Source organism: Kryptolebias marmoratus, linkage group LG20, assembly GCF_001649575.2.
Source record: "Kryptolebias marmoratus isolate JLee-2015 linkage group LG20, ASM164957v2, whole genome shotgun sequence".
Taxonomy (NCBI): Eukaryota; Metazoa; Chordata; class Actinopteri; order Cyprinodontiformes; family Rivulidae; genus Kryptolebias; species Kryptolebias marmoratus.
In genome coordinates, this window is record NC_051449.1 from 14,015,775 (window position 1) to 14,035,776 (window position 20,002).

At 44.7% G+C, this 20,002-nt stretch overlaps 3 protein-coding genes across 4 annotated transcripts; 1 reads left to right on the plus strand and 2 right to left on the minus strand.

Moving 5' to 3' along the window:
- Nucleotides 1-206: 206 nt before the first annotated feature.
- LOC108239558 (ubiquitin-conjugating enzyme E2 R1) lies at nt 207-4,861 on the minus strand. The gene is made up of 5 exons (XM_017422341.3): nt 4,123-4,861; nt 3,949-4,035; nt 3,771-3,868; nt 2,323-2,457; nt 207-2,139 (listed from the first exon to the last, which is right to left on the minus strand). The coding sequence occupies exons 1-5, from the start codon at nt 4,306-4,308 to the stop codon at nt 1,929-1,931; spliced, it is 717 nt and encodes a 238-aa protein (XP_017277830.1). The 5' UTR covers nt 4,309-4,861; the 3' UTR covers nt 207-1,928.
- A 962-nt stretch (nt 4,862-5,823) lies between these two features.
- cactin lies at nt 5,824-12,136 on the plus strand. Its single transcript, XM_017422264.3, has 10 exons — nt 5,824-6,174; nt 6,815-7,433; nt 7,527-7,622; nt 7,729-7,874; nt 8,016-8,178; nt 10,086-10,200; nt 10,376-10,568; nt 10,733-10,855; nt 10,989-11,347; nt 11,442-12,136. Exons 1-10 carry the CDS (start codon nt 5,873-5,875, stop codon nt 11,930-11,932), a joined length of 2,607 nt encoding a protein of 868 aa, XP_017277753.1. The 5' UTR covers nt 5,824-5,872; the 3' UTR covers nt 11,933-12,136.
- A 21-nt stretch (nt 12,137-12,157) lies between these two features.
- On the minus strand, nt 12,158-19,036 carry sema4e (semaphorin 4e). Of its 2 annotated transcripts, none has more exons than XM_017422265.3 (15): nt 18,638-19,036; nt 17,451-17,761; nt 17,205-17,350; nt 16,451-16,513; nt 16,248-16,346; nt 16,033-16,132; nt 15,835-15,939; nt 15,594-15,745; nt 15,264-15,442; nt 15,008-15,164; nt 14,687-14,909; nt 14,458-14,573; nt 14,186-14,343; nt 14,055-14,107; nt 12,158-13,917 (listed from the first exon to the last, which is right to left on the minus strand). In XM_017422265.3, exons 2-15 carry the CDS (start codon nt 17,641-17,643, stop codon nt 13,367-13,369), a joined length of 2,295 nt encoding a protein of 764 aa, XP_017277754.1. In that variant the 5' UTR covers nt 17,644-17,761; nt 18,638-19,036; the 3' UTR covers nt 12,158-13,366. The 2 variants fall into 2 exon arrangements, with proteins under 2 accessions (XP_017277754.1, XP_017277755.1); XM_017422266.3 differs by lacking the exon at nt 18,638-19,036 and adding an exon at nt 18,071-18,216.
- Nucleotides 19,037-20,002: the final 966 nt, after the last annotated feature.

The window sequence follows — 20,002 nt, forward strand, 5'->3', positions numbered from 1 at the left end:
AATTAAACGAAATAAACATTTGAAATATATGAGTTTGTATGTAATGTATGAATATAATATACAAGTTTCACTTTTTAAATGGAATTACTGAAATCAATCTACTTTTTCATGATATTCTAATTTTATGACCAGCACCTGTATATATTAAAAGAGTGACTGGAAACAATTTCCATGATCCCTTCAAGAACTGAAGACGGTACAAATTATTTTTTTCTTTCAAATAAATCTTTATTTTTCAGTTTTAAATAGCTGAAATAAAAAACAGACACAGGTAAATAAAACAATATGGTGATCATTCATACAGCTATGTGTGCATATTGATTCTGGTTCCTGTAGAAACTGTAAACCAACACAGAAAACCACCTCAAGAGGAAATTAGTTGCTTGTCTTAATTGTTTTGTCGCATGTAATTTTATCCTGAGAAATTCAATATGATGTCCCAATTTAAAGTAAATTAAACAATCGATATTGCTGACTGAAAACAAACAAACAAACAAATGAGAAATACACACAGGACACCCAGACACTCTAAAAATATCATCAAAACCACTCTGAACTATCACAAAGAAAAATAAAAAGAGTAATGAGAAGTAAAACAAGGAGGCCTAAAAATTTGCAGGGCTGAAAAAGTTTGAAACTCCTGGTAGTTCACTGTCTGACAAACACTATGGGTTTCTTGGCCAGCCATTCAAGTAAACAGTGCAGGCAGAATGTCTAACATAAAAAAGAGAGACTAAAATGATGGAGTTCGCAAGAAAACAAAGAGCGAACAAAGATGAGAGTAAAGCGAACGCTTGTCAAACATTAGAATTTCTTTTACACGCGTGTTTTAGATCTTTGGGTCCGTCGGGCCTCTCAGAGAGCGACCCAGAGGAAGAATACTATTCTGATCAATAATTAGTCTGCCCCCTGCATTCACCCTCAAGAACTTGCTTATCTTACACAATTTAAATTCTGAGCTACTTCAAATAACACAACCCCACACTCAGAGTGACGAGAAAAAAAACACATCCAACAATAACCAGAAGAAACCCAGCAAAGATCAAGTTTCATGTTAGTAAAAATGTCCGTGTGAGAAACTGACTCTCGGACTGAGCCAGCCGGTCCTTCGGATGGAGAGTCCTCCATCGTCACAAGTCTTTCAGGAAGTGTGTGTGTGTATGTGTGTGTATATGTGTGGGGCGGTGGGAGGAGGGGACAGTCCACCAGTAACAGACAAAAAAAAAAAAGCTTTCGAAGATGTTCTGGCATGCACAAGAACTTTGAAAACACCGTCACACGACAATTCATCCACGTCTCATCCTACTGAAGGAAAGGCGCTGTAAAACTCGGAAACGCTGGATAGTCGCAGCGCTTTGTCCGGCACAAACAAGCACCCCCGAGTCCGGGAAAAAGTCCCGCCGCCTCGGCGACGCCCGGTTACAATTAGGGAAATTAAAGATATGCAAGAGAGTGAGAGAGAGAGAGAGAGAGAGAGAGAGAGAGAGAGAGAGAGAGAGAGAGAGAGAGAGAGAGAGAGATCAAGCAATGTTTTGAAGAGTTTGCACCAGTTCAAATGTGATCGTTCAGGGCGGTACCTAACCAACCATACCTTATTCTAAAAACACGTGACTGGATCTCATGAGCAAAGTGATGTTTAATGTGATGATGGGAACAGTTCTCAAAATTAGATTTAAAAAAACAAAAACTGGTGACTTTTGTGCTGGTGCAAATCTTAAAGTCTGACCTCATGGTGAGACATCACTTTAACCTCTGAGACTCAAGGGGAGGAAAAAAAACAAACAAACAAAAAAAACAGCTCTTGTACGATTTAGAAGAGGGAAGCTTCCAGTATTTCTCGGTTGTAAACCCAGAACATCTGGCAACCCAGGCAGAGATGAGGGTTGAGCGCACTGTCAGCCAGACTCGGCTTTCTGGCGACAGGAACGTCACGACTCCTCGTTGCCCGAGTCGTCCTCGTCATAGCAGCAGTCGCCGTCGCCCTCCTCCACGTCGTCGTCTTCGTAGTAATAGTCATAGAAGAGGTCGGAGCCTTCGTCGGGGGCCGGGGCGCGCGTACGCACGCAGTACTCTGCCAGCGTGGTGGGCACCTTCACGCCATCGCGCTCAGCCTCTGCCTTGGTGGCCATCACCTGTTTCCTACAGGAGGGAGAGGGTAGATTTGAAGAAGTCTGAATTATATTTCTGTGGACTAACTCTGCAGATCCCTGTCCTCAGAAGATATGAAGAAACTGGAGTGACTCTTAAAACAGAGAGAGGCTTAAAACTAATCTGTTTCGATCACTCCAGTTACAAAAAAAAAGACGCTGCACAAACGTTTACCTGATGATCTCGACGTATTCCCGGTCCTTGCCTTTGCTGTCCCTCCATTTGCGGTACATGACGGAGGCATCCACGTTGGCAGGGGAGAAGGTGTTGGGCTCGTTGAGCAGAGAGATCACGCTCAGCAGAATCGTCCTAGAAGCAAAACCAAGAGAAATGAATATAACACCGAACTGCTGATGTTTTCAAATAAGGACAAGCAACTTAAGTAAAAGCTAAAATAGTTATTCAACTTCCTTCTTCAAGTTCATTCTGTGACTCAGGAACTTTGAAAAGTGTAAATTATTGTCACATAACTGATCAAGTCTGTAAAGTTAAACTTTTCCGGACCCGTTAAACTGAATTTTTTTAACGGAACAAGTCATTCTGAGTAAAACAAGATTACAGTAGTTTAATTAACAAATCTTAAATAGAACTACCTTTACTTTAGTTCCCCTTTTTTAGCAGTTTTAGGATGTTAAAACACTGAGAACAGATTGCACAACAAGAACAATAATTTAATGAGAAGAAGAAGAAGAAGAAATGAAGTGAGTGGACATGTCCTCCCACACCAGACAAAGCTTCACACCGAGTGAGTGACGCAGCTGGGAGTCCTTTCAGGAAGCAGCGTGTAAGCTGCTGTTGCCGCCGCCGCCGCCGCCGCTTGTGGTCACCGCCATAGAGTTGGTGGCAGCTTTGTGCTCGGCGTGCAGATCTCTTCTTCCATTGTGTTTGCAGACACGAGCACAAATCAGGAAATCGGTTCATTTCAGAGAAATGATGCCACCTTCTAACAAAAACCAAAAAAGAAAAAAAAACAAAAACGATCTGCAATGCACTAATCAAAGCATCGTTTTTTTTTTTGCGTAGTTCAGCGCGAGCAGGTGACTTGATTAGAACTTAAACAGACTTTTTTTTTTACCCTCCTCTACTAAAAGGACATTTTAAGAAGATTAATTGAGTTCAGAGCAGCAGAGCCCTGAAGCTGGACAGCAGCCAGCGCGCCGACTGTAACGCTACTTGTGGAACTTGTTTTTTTAATATTCTCAACAGCAAGTCTTTACTCACAGCTTCCCCTTTAAAGAAAGCACAGAAAGAAACCATTAAATCTTAAAATGGTGCCTTGATGTTTTTTAGAAAAGGGCAAAGTTTCGACCACAGACGTGTTACTGTCACGTTATCACTGCTTATTGTATGCTTGTCTTTGAAAGACAGCATAAGATTTTACAAAATGAGTCTAATTTTGTCTGTAAATGAGTGAAGGGGTCGGGGGTGTAGGTGTGGAGATTCTGCTGGTGTCTGTAAAGCGGTGAAGAAGAAGAAGACACAGCTGATGATGAATGATATACGATGAGCAGGGGTGAATTATTGAAGTGGCTGAGAGAGTGAGGACAAAGAAGGGGGGGGACAAGAAAGGAGAGAAACACGAGGCGAGAAAAGGACGACAAAAGGAGGGAGACGCTGCTGACCGGACATTCTGGGTTGGATTCCACCTCTCCGAGGGCAGCTCTCCGCTCTGAGGGTCGTCCACGGGAGGATGCAAGATGGAGATGCACACGTCTCCGTTCTGAAACAGAAGAAACCCACACTCAGCTGCGGGCGCCGTCGTAAATACGTCCCTGTTAGCCCGGGGCCGTGAAACTTTACCTCATAGATGTTTGGATGCCACATTTTGGTGAGGAAGCGGAAAGCAGGCGGAGAGTATGGGTAGTCTGTTGGAAACTTGATCCGAGCCTTGGAGAAATAAAACACTCACTTTGGTTGTTTTGTTCACTGCATTGCCTCCATCACTGTCATTTCTTAAAAGGTTGATCATCTTACCTTAAAGTAGCCCCCTTCATAATGAGTGTTTGGTGGTCCAAAAATGGCCACTTCCCAGTTGTATAAATCAGCCTCGTCCACCAGAGTGATCTTAAATCCCTCGACAGGCTCCTCCTGGAGGCTTTTCATTTCCAGCATCAGAGCTTTCTGAGAGCTGGCTACATGAGAGGGGTCGTGCTGCGCCATCCTGGGAGCTAATCTGGAGCCGACAGCTTTTGTTTACACCAACACGGCTGGGTTAGCCTGACCAGCAAACAACCTGCAGCGGCAACAACTTCTCCTTTTTTTATCCAACCCCCCCTCCTCCTCCGACGCTCGCAGGCAGAGAAAACAGGCCGAACCCGAGCAAAACAAAAGACCGCGCCGACCCGCAGCCTTATCGCACAAAGTCAGGACTCAGAAATGGGCGAAACGAGGGGAAAACATCGCAGCTCCTCCCCAGCTTTGGGTAGATTTACCTGGCAGGACAGCCGCGGATATAAGCCGTAAATCTACTGGTAGCTAATGGAAGCTAAAAGCTCCGTCGCTCCGACCGAAGCCGAGCTGTCCGCTGCGGAAACACTTCCCTAAACTACTCACAAGAATAAATATTAAACAGAAAACTACGAGCAATCACCCGAAACTACACTAAACTATAACTCTGACAACAGAGGCTGAAGCCTTCACAGAAAACACTGGATAGGGAAACACTGTGTTGCTGAAAAGACTCCTCTGTACTCTGAAAACAGGTAATGGCGCCTGGTGCACTCTGGGATTTGTAGTCCAACAGACTTATCCCCCCCCCCCTCTTTCTTTTCTTTTTTTTTCTTATTAGCAAGTAAAACTAATAAATACGTTTCTTTTACACAAATAATGCCATTCTAAACAAAAAAAGGAGAAATTGCATAACTTGTGATTATTTCTATAACTTTTAGCAACATTATCCAGTTGCTTTCAGATATCTAAAATAATTTCCCTGCATTAAAGAATGCAGGGTGTTTTTATTTATTTTTTATGTTTTCTTAAAAATCATATGACTGAATTTGAATTTGAAAATCAGATGAGAAAAAGTGTTTGTTTCTACGTGATCTCTAAAGTATTAATGATGTGAACTGCAACATAAATGGCAAATTATTAATAATAAATTATAATAAAAATCTTTTAATAGAGCAAAATATTTTGCCATTGTAAGAGAAAGCTGTGCAGGTATTGACAGTTTTTAAAGCGTATTTGTTTAAAAAGGAAATGTCATTTTAACTGTAACTCCTTCAGAGAGGAATGAGGATCATGACTTGAGAAGGTATTCTGTGGATGTGATATTTATAAAGAAATAAAAAGTATATGTCTAAGAAAAAATGCATTTACAGCTTTTCTTATCAAAACTAGTAGTCATTTTATTGTTAGAGAAAAATACACGAGTCTTGTAAAGATACATTAAAGACTTTTGTCACCTTATTGAGTGACTCATTTGTAGTTTATTTTTTATCGCGCTGATTGTGACGTTTAAAATGTGCTACAATGTAAAAGACCTCTTTTAGGTGGCTCTTAGGTGCCTTAATAAAAAGTTTTAATCGTTTTAAACTTGACAATGTATTTTTTTTTCTTTTTGAGCGGATGTATTTTAGAGAATAAAGCAACTAATAATAAAATATATAAATATTTTAGGTGCACAGTGATAGAGTTTAGTCTGTTGTGACGCTCAGCGGTCGTTTACACCTCTTATTTACGCGACACGCTCCGTTTCGGGCCCCTTGAAGGCAGAAAGTTCGTGATGGGTTCGAAATCACGTCGCAGATCCCGCTCCAGGTCCAGAAGTCGGGGCCGAGACCGGCGGAACAAAAGCAGAGTGAGCAAGTCGCGATCTCCCGACGAGAGGAGAGGCCGCAGTCGGTCTCCGGGCTCCAAGAGAACAGCCCGGGGCCGAGGCAGATCCAGCAGCGGGGCCTCGAACCATGGCTCTCCCGTCCGACCTCAGCAAAGGGACCGATCCGGGTCCAGCAGCGGCTCGGATGCTGAAAAGAGGAGACGACGAGCACACCGCCAGAGCAGCAAATCCAAGGATCGGTCGTCCAGGTAACTTTTACGTCACCTCACGGTTTATCGTGAATTTCCAGGTGTTCCTCGAAACGACAAAATACATTCAGTGACTCGCCTAGGAGTGCATAACTCACCCACAGCACAAGTCTTACATGATTCGAGTGACAAATAGGAGTGTTCCAGTAAACCTGCTTGTTGATACCTTCATAAAGCATAAGGTTCTAACCAGTGGAAGGTAATACATAGTCCAGATGGGAAAAACGTAGATTTCAGCATTCACTTGGCTGTTACTTTGACACTTACATTGCTTAGAAGAGACTCAGAGAACACAGTAAAAGCTCTGAGGTGCTCACTAAGGATTCAGTGTCCCACAGGTACCATTCTGATGGGATTCAGTGGCATCTGTGGGAAGCTAACCTAATCCACAGAAAACCCACCCACAGTTCATCAGAACAAACAGATCTACTGCTAAGATCTCTCCAACAGATGCCTCAGAACACATTCAGATGTTATTTGTTCATATCTTGACTTGTCAGAGTGGTTGTTCTGATAAAAGGCTGAACAGCTAAATTTTAGGCCACTAGTCATTATAGTATCATCTCTGACAAAGTTTTGAGCCTTCTGGTGGATGTGGATTTTTGATATTAATTTTAACAACATCCATACTATTTTTCAGTCCAGATTCAGATAATTCCAACATGAGGTGGAGGAGGAAGGAAGTGGAGAATCGCAGCGGTAGATCTCGTGAGAGAGGGAAGGGAAGGTCTCAGTCCGGCTCCGACTCGAATGATGGAAGCAGCGACGGAGAAAGGAGGAGAAGAAGAAGAAAAAGTCCTGACAGAGGAAGCCCTTCCAGAGACCGACAGACGAGGGAGTCGGGCAAGGAGCGATGGAAGAGCAACAGGGACCAAGAAAGATGGCAAGACAGGGACAAAAGCCGGGACAGGAAGAAGAGGAGCAAAGAAAGGGAGCGAGGGAGAAGTAGGAGAAGCGAAGAAAGACCGGATGAAAACAGAGGGAGGCGGAACGCCAGTTCGTCTGAGTCATCGGAGAGCTCAGGGTCGGATTGTGAGAGCCAAGCAATCAAGGAGAAAGAGGAGAGGAAAAAACAGAGGGAGATGATGAAGGCTCTGGAGACGCCAGAGGAGAAGAGAGCCAGGAGGTTGGCAAAGAAGGAAGCAAAGGAGAAGAAAAGGAGAGAAAAGATGGGTTGGAGTGAGGAATACATGGGATACACCAATGCAGACAATCCCTTTGGTGACAACAACCTGTTAGGCACATTCAAATGGCAAAAGGTAAGTTCCTCTCCCAGAACTGTGTGTGATTATGTTTTCAAACTGAGCTTTGAAGCGTTGTCATCATGATTTTTACTCCGCGTGTCTTCTCAGGCATTGGATATAAAAGGCATTGGCCATCTCAGTGAAAAGGAGCTTAAAGAAAGGAACAAATGCATTCAGGAGGAGAACCGCAGAGAACTGCAGAAGGTATGAATCACTGGATTTTTTCTTTTGTTTTTTTTAACCACTTACCAAGACTGGGACACAGTGGAAGTGGCAACTTTATTTACCAGCTTTGTGTGTTTTTATTTAGGTGAAACAGCTGCGATTAGAGCGGGAACGAGAGAAAGCCATGAGGGAGACGGAGCTGGAAATGCTGCAGAGAGAGAAGGAGGCCGAACACTTCAAAACCTGGGCTGAACAGGAAGACAACTTTCACCTGCAGCAGGCCAAGCTAAGGTTGGTGTGCAACGGTATTTTCATTTTTTGGTTCCTATGTAACAGCAGTCATTCTTCTCTGTGTCACGTTTTGTTTGTTCCTACAGCAGTTCCATGATACACAGATGCTCGTATTCATCCTGTTGTTTGCCATCTGTTTAGGTCCAAGATAAGGATTCGTGACGGCCGTGCCAAGCCCATCGACCTCCTGGCGAAGTACATCAGTGCAGAGGATGATGATCTGGCTGTGGAGATGCACGAACCTTACACATTCCTCAATGGGCTGACTGTCACCGACATGGATGATCTGCTAGAGGACATTAAGGTCGGTGGCGATCCCACGTTAATCCAAAAAGGGCAACATAGCACACCTGAGCACTGGTAAACTTAAAGTAGAAATTTATTGCAACATTTCAGTGACTAGGCCGACACCAGGCACATAGTTTCCAACAATTAGAATCCAGTCACATCTAAACGTCACAAAGATGCAAAATGCTACAAATCGTTCATGATGTTCACACTAATATGATCCATCCGTCTATTTTCTTTACCTGCTTCTCCACTCCGGGTCACGGGGAGCTGGTGCCTATCTCCAGCCATCACTGTGCGAGAGGCGAAGACACCCTGGACAGGTCACAAGTCCATCGCAGGGCCACATAGAGACAAATGAGACAAACAACCATTCACACTCTCACTCACACCTAGGGACAATTTTAGAGTTACCAATTAACCTAACATTCAATTTTTTGGTCTGTGGGAGGAAACCGGAGTCACTAAAATGATACAAAGGCATATTTACATAAAGGAACACCCAACCAACAATCAAAACAATCATTTGTCCACTGCAGCTACTCCAAAAAGACAGATTCTTGTTGTCTGTGATCCCCTTGATGCAGATGCAGTAATATGAAAAATATCAAACAAAGTTCAAATGTAATTGCAGTTTCCTTGACTACACATAAAGATTTATTAAACAAATGACTAAATGAACCTTATATAAAATCTACATATTGATTGGCTAACCCAAAAGGAATATATATAAAAAAAATAATTTAAAAATCATTTCCTTTTTTAGGAGAAAAACATGAAGGTGGTTTGACGTCTATAATTGTTTTTTTCTTTTTACAACAATAAAAAACGTTCTATCTTCCAAATCAACTTTTCTATGATTGCGCAAATTTCGTTGCAAAATCTTATTTTTATCTTTGGAAGTGATTTTTATTTGCACGTTTTAGGTGCAAGTATGGATACAGTTTGTGTCCCAGTTTTTTCCAACTTGTTTGTGGTGTATTCTGGAAACATTTGACCAAGAACAGAAATGATGCAACGACCTTCTACCTCCAGTTTTAATCGTGTGCAGGCGTGTCACTTTGCTTCTTTAGATTTGTATATTCTTTTCCTGCTCCAGTGAAGTTATAGTTGTGGAAAGAACTTATTTTCATTTAATCCTACGAGAGTGAAAACTTGTCAGAATAGAACCTGAATAGACTCTAAAAGGCCGGGGCCGCTGGCTGGAACAAGAACCACACACTTCAAAGGTTACAGCGTTTTAAACCTGTACAATCTTTAGTCAATCTGTCAAAACCTTTAAATCTAAGACTGAGATTAGTTTTCTGATCAACCATACAACCGCAGGCAGACGTTGTCAAGAAATATCAGAGGAATCTCACCTCAGCACTTAGTTTCTCTTTCTGGATCTTTGATGTTGCGGAAAAGACGGACACACAAAACGAGTTCCAGACCAGAGGTTTAATTACCAATACATACATTTATTCAAACATTCAGCCGAATGGAGACAACAACTCACCAACCAGAAGAAACAGCAACACGTTCCCAGTTGTGTCTGAGGTGATTCCCCTTTCACCTCCTTTTTATACCATGACCCGTGCCCAAGACCAGGGTTTTCTGCACACAAACAGCTGCAGCAGCTTGTTTTTCTGTCTCAAGGATGGCTTCCTAATCTCACTCGCCCCTTGTCATGATGTCCTGGAGCCTTCGTCTTCCCTCACCCCACAGACACAGCTTTTCTTTTGTGATTATTTTATCGTAAGCTAAGCATAACCTCATTTTAGCAATCAAAGTATCAAAGTTTGATTATACTTCACAACATATATATTTTTAATTTTGCTCAAGTAAGACTGATCTGCATTTTGACGCTTGGTTGCTTCCGGTTGCTTCACACGTTCTACTCTAACAACAAACCTTGTCTGGTTCTGGTTCTTTGTCTGGCAGGTGTACATGGAGCTCGAGCAAGGCAAGAATGTGGACTTCTGGAGAGACATGACGACCATCACCGAGGATGAGATCAGCAAACTGAGGAAGCTGGAGGCTTCTGGGAAAGGACCAGGTAACGTGTTGTCCACGCTGCTTCTGTAGAGTCCTTGTATGGACTGGATTGGATTTGTGATTTTATTATTTTTTTTCTGGTTTTGGAGCCTAAATATAGAGATAGAAAATACGTCTGTGTGTGAGTCTAGACAGACTTGCTTCATGCATTATTTTTTCTTTTTTCATTCCCTTAGGTGACCGTCGTGAGGGCATCAACACAGCTGTCAGCACTGATGTTCAGACTGTGTTCAAAGGAAAAACGTACAGTCAGCTGCAAGCCCTGCACCTGAACATCGAGGGGAAGATCCGGGCCGGAGGATCCAACCTCGATATCGGTTACTGGGAGAGTTTGCTGCAGCAAGTCCGAGTCTACATGGCCCGAGCCAGGTGCGAGTTCCTCACTGATACTTTGAAACCCCCTGGCGCCGCATGATGTCAACCTCCAAATAACGCTTCCAACTCTTTTTGATCTGTTTAACAAAACTTGTGTGTGTCGTTTGCTTTTTCATTTTATACAAGCGAATGATTAAAACAAAAATCTTCTGGTCCAGGTTGAGAGAACGACACCAGGACGTGTTGCGCCAGAAGCTGTTTAAGCTGAAACAGGAACAGGGAGTGGAAAGCGAGCCTTTATTTCCCATCATCAAAGAGGAACCGAGGAGTGAGGAAGATGAGTAAGTTACCAAGAAGCTTCATCTTCACTGGGCCCGTATAACTTAAAAAAAAAAAAAGAAGACAAGGAATACTTTGATAAGCTGTCACTTCACATTTCAGTAAAAAACCAAAACCCTTGATGTTCTGTGACAGGGAGAGAACTGCAGAGCGCGCAGCAGAAGAACGCGGCCCGTCTGCGCCTTCCTCCAGAAGCAAGAGCAGGGAGAGGGTGGAGGAGGACGAGGAGGAGGAGGCTCGTCCGTCCACATCTGCGGCAGGAGGTCAGGAGCAGGACGGAGGGGAGAAGCGCGAAGGGAAGGACGAAGAGGGGAAGGACGAGGCCGTGTTGACGGAAGAGGACCTGATCCAGCAGAGCCAGGCTGATTACGACTCCGGCCGCTACAGTCCCACGCTGCTCACGTCGTCCGAGCTGCCGCTGGACACTCACACCATCACCCCGGAGGAAGACACACACAGGCTGCAGTTGGCCCGCAGGCAGCTCCAGGTCACCGGTACGACACTCTGGGCTCACGCTCCACAGCCGATAAAAGCAGACTCATATTTGAAGCAGACCTGTTGCCTTCACTCTTTATTTGTTTATTTCAGGGGACGCCAACGAAAGCGCAGAGGACGCCTTTGTGCGCCGAGCCAAAGAAGGCATGGGCAACGACGAGGCTCAGTTCAGCGTGGAGATTCCCGTCTCGGGGAAAATGTACCTGTGGGCCGACAAGTACCGCCCCAGGAAGCCGCGCTTCTTCAACCGGGTCCACACGGGCTTCGAGTGGAACAAGTACAACCAGACGCACTACGACTTCGACAACCCCCCGCCCAAGATCGTCCAGGGCTACAAGTTCAACATCTTCTACCCGGATCTGATCGACAAGCGCTCCACGCCTCAGTACTTCCTGGAGCCCTGCCCCGACAACAAGGACTTCGGGATCTTGAGGTTCCACGCGGGCCCGCCATACGAGGACATCGCTTTCAAGATCGTGAACAGGGAGTGGGAGTACTCGCACCGGCACGGGTTCCGCTGTCAGTTCGCCAACGGGATCTTTCAGCTGTGGTTCCACTTCAAGAGATATCGCTACAGGAGATAAAGAGTACTCACCTGTCCGATCAAATCCTGCAGGACTGGGTTCCACACGTGTAAATGACATCGGTTTGGTTCTGTAATCTGCTTTGTGTTTTAGCTGCTCTCACATGAAAGTGGAGTTACGGCTAAAATCACTGTCCTGTTGTCTGAAAAGGTAAATTGTAACTGTAGTCTGCTGATTACATATTAAAGTTTTTTTTTTAACAAATTTGCACGTTGACACTCACTGGATGTTTTTCTGCTGTAATTACAGACTCAAGAACACAAAGTATTTTTAGATTTTTGTAAGAAAACATGTAGAAAATTTGAGTTTATACACACAAATTCAAAAAAGGATTCATATCTGTAGGTGACAACATCTGCTTTTCACAGTCTTGCTGAAAACACACACCCCAAAAATACATTTAGAAACCAAGCAAGGACTATAAAAAAAAAAGTTAGAAACGAAATGGCTCAATTTGAGGACAGCAAAGTGTGGGGACCTCAGGAAAATTGTAGAAAACCGAACAATTAAAAGCACATTTTCAAAACAGAACTCATATTTACACCAAAAAACAAACATTTGTGCTCATTTCAAAAGTTAAGTCTCAATAATACATAAAGAAAATCCTTGTGGAAAAGTTTTATACTTAAACTTGATTTAAATGGCTCCTTACAGGTTTAAACTCGGGTGTCACAGTTGGACCAGATATTCAGTAGTACTGCTTAAAAAAATGTACGTCCCATTCATCTGTCACACTTATTTGGCACTCAGTAGAACTCATTGCACAGTGGAGTGGAAAAAGGTGGCGTGTTGTGAATCGTTTCATAAGAGCACGAACAAAAAGGCGTTCAGTGAAGAGTAAGTATGATCAGGTTATGGCTATGGTTATGGAGCTGCAAACGGCACCTGGAGCATTTTAGACAAAAGAGCGAGTCGTGAATTTTACTCTTAAATGCACCTAAAAATCCGTGAGGGACGACCCGAAGAGGTGCAAGCCGAAAGCCAAAACGTGAGGAAAGAGCTTGCACAACAGCCTGAAACGCTTCCAGAAGTCAAAGCTTGTTACAGCATGAAGGAGAAGCTGCCCTGCTCACAAAAAGTGAGCACAAACTGCTCATTGCAAAAAAAAAAAAAAAAAAGTTCAGAGGCTGGGACACTTATATAAAGGAGCTGTTATTAAACAACTTTTTTATTCCAGTCTGCTCTTCTTCTTTGGGACACACTGAAGCCGTAAAAAGGCCAACAGAAGAGGCGTCGTCTTGCAAAAATATCGACTAAATGTGAAGTCTTTGACTTCATGCCTTTTGAAAATAGTCTTTTTTTTAACTCATGTATTCACGTAGTATCTTAATGTCAGTGCAGCACAATATTGCTGACTCATTAATCCACCGCGCAGGTGTTGCATCGTTGGCCTCTGAATCACTGTGTGCCCCCATTCCCCCCCCCTCCATCAGCCTAATTGTTGTTACTGTTGCTGTTGTGTGCTTCAGACATCATGAGCTTGCTCTCGGCCTGTTCAGACCTCGCTGTGGTCTGTGCAGCCTCCTCCTCGTAAATCCTCCGGGTCTGACTCTTTTTCGTCCAGGGCAGAGAGGGGTAGGCTTCATAAAAGATCCAGGCTAAAAGGGCAGTAAGACCAATGACGAGGAGAGCAACTGCAGCCCGCAGGCCAGCCACAGACGGGCAGTCGGTCTGAGCCCGAGTGGCAGGAGTCAGACTGTCGTTGCCCGAGCCTGGTGATTCGATGCGGACCTCGTAATCGACCACAGCGGTTGTAAATTCCCCAGCTTCGGAGTGCTCCACAGACGAACAGCGGTAGTGACCGGAATCATCCGCGGTAGCGTTCAAAATAACCAGCTCATCGGGAAGAATCTGCAGACGAGGCGAGGATGCGAAGACTTTCCCCCTCCGCTCCCATCTGCCTTTCCCCAGGTTCGAAGGTGAAAGACAGCTGAGTTGAAGTTTATCACCTGGCCGGCCGGACAGGCCCACGGACTTAACAGAAGCTGTAATCAAAACAAAGAGTTTAATTTACCAACCGACAACGGGCTGCTTTAAAAGCTCGCAAACCCAGCAGCCTGATTAAAAAAAAAAATCAACATCAATGCACACTGACGACGTGCACAGCTACACACTGACTCACCAGAACCAGTACAAAGAGAGGCATCTCCTTCTGTCACACTTTGGATTAGCTTTCTAAAAAACAAAAGAAGTAAACAAAAGTGTAAAAGGAGCCGTTATGAACTCTGCTTCCTCTGCACAGCTGCTGCCTACCTTGGAGAGCTGGAAACGGAAACGCATTTCTCCTCGGTACTGTCCCAGCCGCAGTACGGATCTCTGGCTAAAACACAGTCCACGCAGGACGAGGACCTCTCACAGCTGGCGAGGGGAATCTGAGCTGCTCCAGAGTCGGCGCCTGCATAAATCTGACCCTGCGCACGGCCACAAACATGGAGCAAAACAAACAAATTAAAAAAAAAAACAAAACAGTGACGTGCCGTACATCAGACAGTTGACTTCAAAGTCACCGAGTAGTTTCAAATTACCTTGGCATTCGAAAGTGTGACGATCTTGATTGGCTGAGGCGGCTGGAAGATTTCTACTTCTTCGATGTTGAACGTCTCCTTACCGGAGTTTACAGCTTTCAGCATCGTACCTTTCTCTGTTTAGATAAAACAGCACATGTCTGGTCTAAGGCTCAAACGGTGAAATGAAAAGGACAAGCGAGTTAGAAATGAGACGTACTGACGAAACGTTAAACACACACACACACACCTGTGGCTATAAACATGACGTGGTACTTGTGTCCGTCTGCAGCTTGCACTTGGTCGACTACGATTCGCGTGAATGAAGCCCCCCTTCGTAGCAGCAGGGGTCTCCCTTCGATTGGCTCGACAGCCTGGTCCAAGAGGGGCCTATCTTTGATAAACTGAAGGGTCTGGTCCGGGAGGTACCGGCTCTCTTTTATGCCCAAGTTGCGAGCCTCATTGTTTATACACTGATGAAGAAGGAAAAGAAGGCACAACGGAGTCAAGTCTTCCTGCTGAGCCTTGTTTAAAAAAAAAACAGCCCAATCTGAAAACAGAGCAGACTCACAGCTCCAGGCCGAGGGACAGGGACCCTTCCGTTATACATCACCCACTTAACATAAGAGGTTTCTACAGAAACTGGGGTCTTGTACTTCCCCTGTGAAAACACTTTGCTGATGTCAGACATTTTGTATGCACAAACTGCAGACAGATCCGAAGACTCCCTGAAACACACAAACTGCAACACTTAGCCACCCTAAATGCTAAAGATATTCAAGTGTTAAAATCCTCCTCTACTGAGTGCGTTTCTGGCCAAAACGTACAACTGCGGCGTGAAGACGGCAAAGAAAACACAGCTCTCCCAGTTCAGCGTGGCGTCACACCAGAGGTACGAGTCCTGGATGAGGTAAGGCAGCTTGGAGTTCAGCACTGGGCAATCTATTCTGGTCTTAAGGAAGGATGTCCACTTAGTTTGCAAAGTCCTCTCACCTCCACGATCCCCCTATAGGCACAGACAAAAGAAAAAGACCATTATGCTGCTCGGAAAAATTACAAAAGACAAGGGGGGGGGGAGGGGGGCATAATCAAGCAGCAGGAAAGGGAAGAACTAGTGCAGCAGAGGAAGTGCTCGGCTGCGTGTTATTGTCACCGACCTTGCACACACGGGCCACACGAGGGACCACCACCTTGCTGTAGCTGTCGAACTCCACAGCTGTCTCACTGAAGAAGAGGTACACCTTGTCATCATCCCCGTCCTTGCTGTGCTGACCCTCAGGCACCAAAGTCATGGACACAAAGTTGGGCTCTGGCATAAAAAAAAAAAAAAAAAAGAAATAGAGCAAATCATTGACGTAAAACAGCTCCGGCTGAAAAGCATAAAAGTTCCGTGTTTACCATAAAGCCAGGAGCTTTTGAACTCTGTGCGCATCTGGTCGCTGCGAATCAGGATGGGCTCAGAGCCGAGGAAGTTCATCGAAGTGGCCGAGTAGAGCTGGTCATCTGGCAGGAAAAACAAACAAAAAAAAAACCCAACATTGATGCTACTTTATATTATTTGCTGTTTGTGCTCCTGGAGCCGTGGCTTCTACTCACCAACCATGACGGAGGCATGTCTCTGGAAAGGATCAAATGGGCACTTTCCTTTGCCGTCCTTTTTTGTCTCCTCGAAAGTTAGACTCTCATTCTTGTAATCCTGACCCAACAAACAAATCGTTTGTTTAAAAATAACATTATTCTGCATGTGCTGGGGATGTTCATTATGAAAAAAAAGAACACTCCGACAGAGAGGAAAACAGAACTTATCTCACCAAGTAACCACATTCTGGATCAAAAGCATTGGTTCCACACACGTACATTCGGCCATTCTTCATCGTATGCAGGATTCTGATGTAGTTCTTGCACTCTGTCTGTAAATTTAGAAAAACGAGAGCCAGAGAGAGAAAGAGATAATGGTTTTGCTTACCGCAAAAACGTTTTCAGGGGTAAAAAGGTTGCAACTCGAATGACCAACCTCTCGGTCCTTTCCTTTGTCTTCACACTCTTTGACCTTTTTTGCAGCAACTTCCCACTTAATCTACAAGAGAGACAGTTTTCGTAATGTTTTTTTTTTTGCACGCACATTTGTAGTTACACGTGAAACAGGCAAACTTGTTTTCAGCTTTTGAATAATTCTATTTTTGAACCTAAACGTGCAGCGAGGAATCAAAGCAAATGTCAAAATGTTTCTGCCAGAATGTCACAAAGTTTAGGACGATGTAAAGGTTTAGTGAAATTCTGGAGATTGGGGTTGTTTTAAGACGGCAGCAATCCACTTTGGCCTTGACCAGCTCGTCAATCTGGTCAGAATTAAACTCTTTAAGACTTCCCTGCAACAGCTAAAGTATTTCTTGGTCATAATCTGTTCAGAGAACCCAACCACAAAAGCCGTGCTTGTATGTGTCAAAGTGGTAATGTTAATAAAGTTTGTGTTTAAACATTGCAAGCTGGATCTATTCAGATTATCGCTGCCTGATGTAACAGTAATAAATAGTGTTCCAGGTCCTTGTTACCCCGAGGCGAGCCTGTCAGGCTGCATTTTTTGAAATTACAGTTTGTCTTGATCAGATTGAGGAGCTTGCTTCAGGGCAAAGAGTCTGTCAAAAACAAACAAACTGCACCTCTGGGCCATAAAGCAATAACACAATGAGGCCGGCACAAAAAATACACGAGGGACCTCTCCAAAACAAAGCTGGCCTTCACTGCACCGTTCATGCAGGTGTTCTTACCGAAGAGTGTTTCTGGGAGATGTCGCTGAGGTTGAGCGCGAACACCGCCTCCCTGGCGCCCAGCACCAACAGCCCCAGGTCCTCTCTCAGCAGCATGGTGGAGTAGTTGAAGACGCCCTCCTCTCGAAACTGGAGGGCATTGTCGCCTAAAGACAGAACATCCCTTTAACTCAGCAGCCGCTCTGCGAGTCAGCTTCAAAACTTACGCCTTGTGAGCTGGCAGCTGAAAGCCGAGGCAGCACTCACTGTGGTAGGGCACAGACTTGCGGGGGCTCTGTGGCGAGCCTTCCCCGAGCGTCAAAGCCACGGGCAGCAGGCAAAAGACACCGAGGGACAGCAGCGGCTGCATGGCTCCCTTTGTTCGATCCCGGAGGAATCTGGACTTTATTGTTCCCCAAACGCTCGCTCGTACGGGGACGAGGCCAGCGGCGGGCGGCATCTACGGCGTGACGAAGTCTGCTCTGCGTGTAGGGCACCGGCCCCTTCACTGGCCCCGCTCAGCAGGGTGCCCATGGTGAGATGGATGGAACGGGCCGGAGAAACGAAGCCAAGGAGGGCTGAAAGAGAAACGGTTGTATGAGTATCATCGTCGTCAGTCTGCCGCACAAGAAAAACGGAGAGACAAGAGGTTCAAAACGTGAAACAGCAAAAGGGAAATGGCATAAAACCTGTTTACAGCAGCTGAAAACAAGGTGATGGTGGCGTGTTGGAGGGGGACACAGTAAAAAAGAAAATTAAAGCAATCGCCAGAGAGGGTAGAGCGAGCTAAAGTCAGCGCAGCAGTAATTCTGTCAGAGCCATAGTGATGGTAATGCAGAGCCATAAAAGGCATTCAGCGGGGTGTACTAAAACCATGAGAGACTTACACAAGCTCCACCACAAAGCTGACTCAAGAAGAGAGCTGCAACAGGAACTGAACAGTGATCTGAGACACCGTCATCATCATCATCACAAACCACATACACCCCAGAAAGAAAAGTGGCACAGGTCCGTGTGAGCTTCACAGCTCCAGCAGCAGTGAAGCTCACATCTGGCGCATCTGTCCCTGCTGCTGACGGGGCTGCGCGCGCTGTAGGTGTGCACAGGTGACTAAAGATGAGCCCCGGCACGTCAGGGAATGCGCGCTCCGAGATTTGTTTTCACATACTTCAGGCGTCTGGGACCAGAGCCAACTTCACTTTAACACCACACACACACACACACACACACACACACACCAACCGACTTGAAAAATCAGTAAAACGCAGCCGTGCACAGTTCAGGCGGAAGTTACCTTATTTGTCCGCCCCTCTATTTTATCAACTAAAAAACTATATTATTCGACGTCATTCGGCTTTAAACACAAACGTAGGCTACTATTTAAAGAAAAAAAGGTTAGCTGAGAGTTGAAAGGTTAGTTAAGAGTTGTTGCTGTCAGATTTTGAATGACCTACCTGCGGACTGCGGAAGCGCCCATTGAGATAGTCCGCACACCTGCCTGGGGCACTTCTTTTTTCTTTTTTTTTTATTTAAAGGTTGTCTCTGCAGTAAGAAACGCACAGGACCTCTGATATGTGAAGCAAAGTCCACACAGCCGTGGCTAACCTGGCCCCCCTCAAATAAGAGAGTCGGTCTTCTCGCTGGAAGGCGCTTCTTCCTTCGGTGAGTCTCCGGCGGGTGGTTCCTAAACACCACCCCCCTCCCGGCGCTCCTGCCCCGCGGTGAAGGAGGAGGAGTCCTTCCTGCTCCGGCCCGGCTGGCAGTTAGAGGCTTTTGTTTTTGTTTTGTTTGTGCGTGTGTGTGTGTCGTGGAAGCGTCCCTCCGATCTGATTCGGTCCTGGCGGCTGCTATCAGTCAGCAGAGGGCAGCTGATCCAGGATCAGAGACAGCTCCGGGGCGCGGTAACAAAAGGAGCCCCCCCCCCTTTTTTTTTATTGTTCTCCGCCTCAGTCTGTCTCAGCACAGGGGAGCTCTTAATGAACCGGAGGGGCTTTTAATTACTCGATTATTGGTTTGTGTTCCTGCACACGCTCTTTAGAGGTGATGCTGTTGGAATCAAAAAACCTTCTCTTTAAAAATGTTGGAAAATCCATAATTAAAATGAATATAATAAGGCTGCACGCTGAATGCAAATAATGGGTTAAATGTCAGGCAGTTTTAGGACATTCAAGAAAAGGAAAGAACAAAGTGGACGTATTAGATCTTTCACCAAAAAGCATGTTGCTAAAAAAAGAAATCAACCAAAAAGGTTTTTATTAAGTAAATTGTCTGGTAAAATACATAATGTAGTTGTATAAGTACCTGGTTTGTACCAGATAAGTACCAGCTACTTACCAAGTACATATCTGATACATATGATAAGTGACTGGTAAATACTTGGTACATACCTGGTAATTACTTGGTAAGTATTTGGTACATACCTGATACTTACCTGATAAATAAACATGATCATAGAGAGGATTAGTCTTTAGGAAAGATGATAAAGGGTTAACCTTTTAAGATAGAGTGAGAGTTTTTTCTGAGAAAAATAAAACTGAAAGAAGTAAACCTTTCATTGAAATTTATTCCAATAAAATAATTAAAGAATCTGGAAAAATAAATAAATAAATAGGCAAAGTACGTCACAAGAAAACCCAGAACTTGTCCTTCAGCCTCAGGGTAGAAGAAAAAACAAAATCAAGAAGAAAAACCTTGTTTTTTAAACACACAGCAGCTCCCTTAAGCTCCAAAATCCTTTGGTGTGTCGTTAAAAGGAGAGCCGGGGAGCAATTATGGGGTGAAATCAAACGTTTGCTTCTTTTGATTCTGGGAACGAGAAG

Coding starts and splice junctions, on each gene's coding strand:
- LOC108239558 (XM_017422341.3), bottom strand. CDS start 4,308: ATGGCGCAGCACGACCCCTCTCATGTAGCCAGCTCTCAGAAAGCTCTG. Junction 4,036..4,122: donor ATGAAGGGGGCTACTTTAAG/GTAAGATGATCA, acceptor TATTTCTCCAAG/GCTCGGATCAAGTTTCCAAC. Junction 3,869..3,948: donor GGCATCCAAACATCTATGAG/GTAAAGTTTCAC, acceptor CTTCTGTTTCAG/AACGGAGACGTGTGCATCTC.
- cactin (XM_017422264.3), top strand. CDS start 5,873: ATGGGTTCGAAATCACGTCGCAGATCCCGCTCCAGGTCCAGAAGTCGG. Junction 10,201..10,375: donor GGCTTCTGGGAAAGGACCAG/GTAACGTGTTGT, acceptor TCATTCCCTTAG/GTGACCGTCGTGAGGGCATC. Junction 10,856..10,988: donor CCGAGGAGTGAGGAAGATGA/GTAAGTTACCAA, acceptor GTTCTGTGACAG/GGAGAGAACTGCAGAGCGCG.
- sema4e (XM_017422265.3), bottom strand. CDS start 17,643: ATGCCGCCCGCCGCTGGCCTCGTCCCCGTACGAGCGAGCGTTTGGGGA. Junction 17,351..17,450: donor CAAGTCTGTGCCCTACCACA/GTGAGTGCTGCC, acceptor TTCTGTCTTTAG/GCGACAATGCCCTCCAGTTT. Junction 15,165..15,263: donor GCCGTCTTCACGCCGCAGTT/GTACGTTTTGGC, acceptor TGTGTGTTTCAG/GGAGTCTTCGGATCTGTCTG.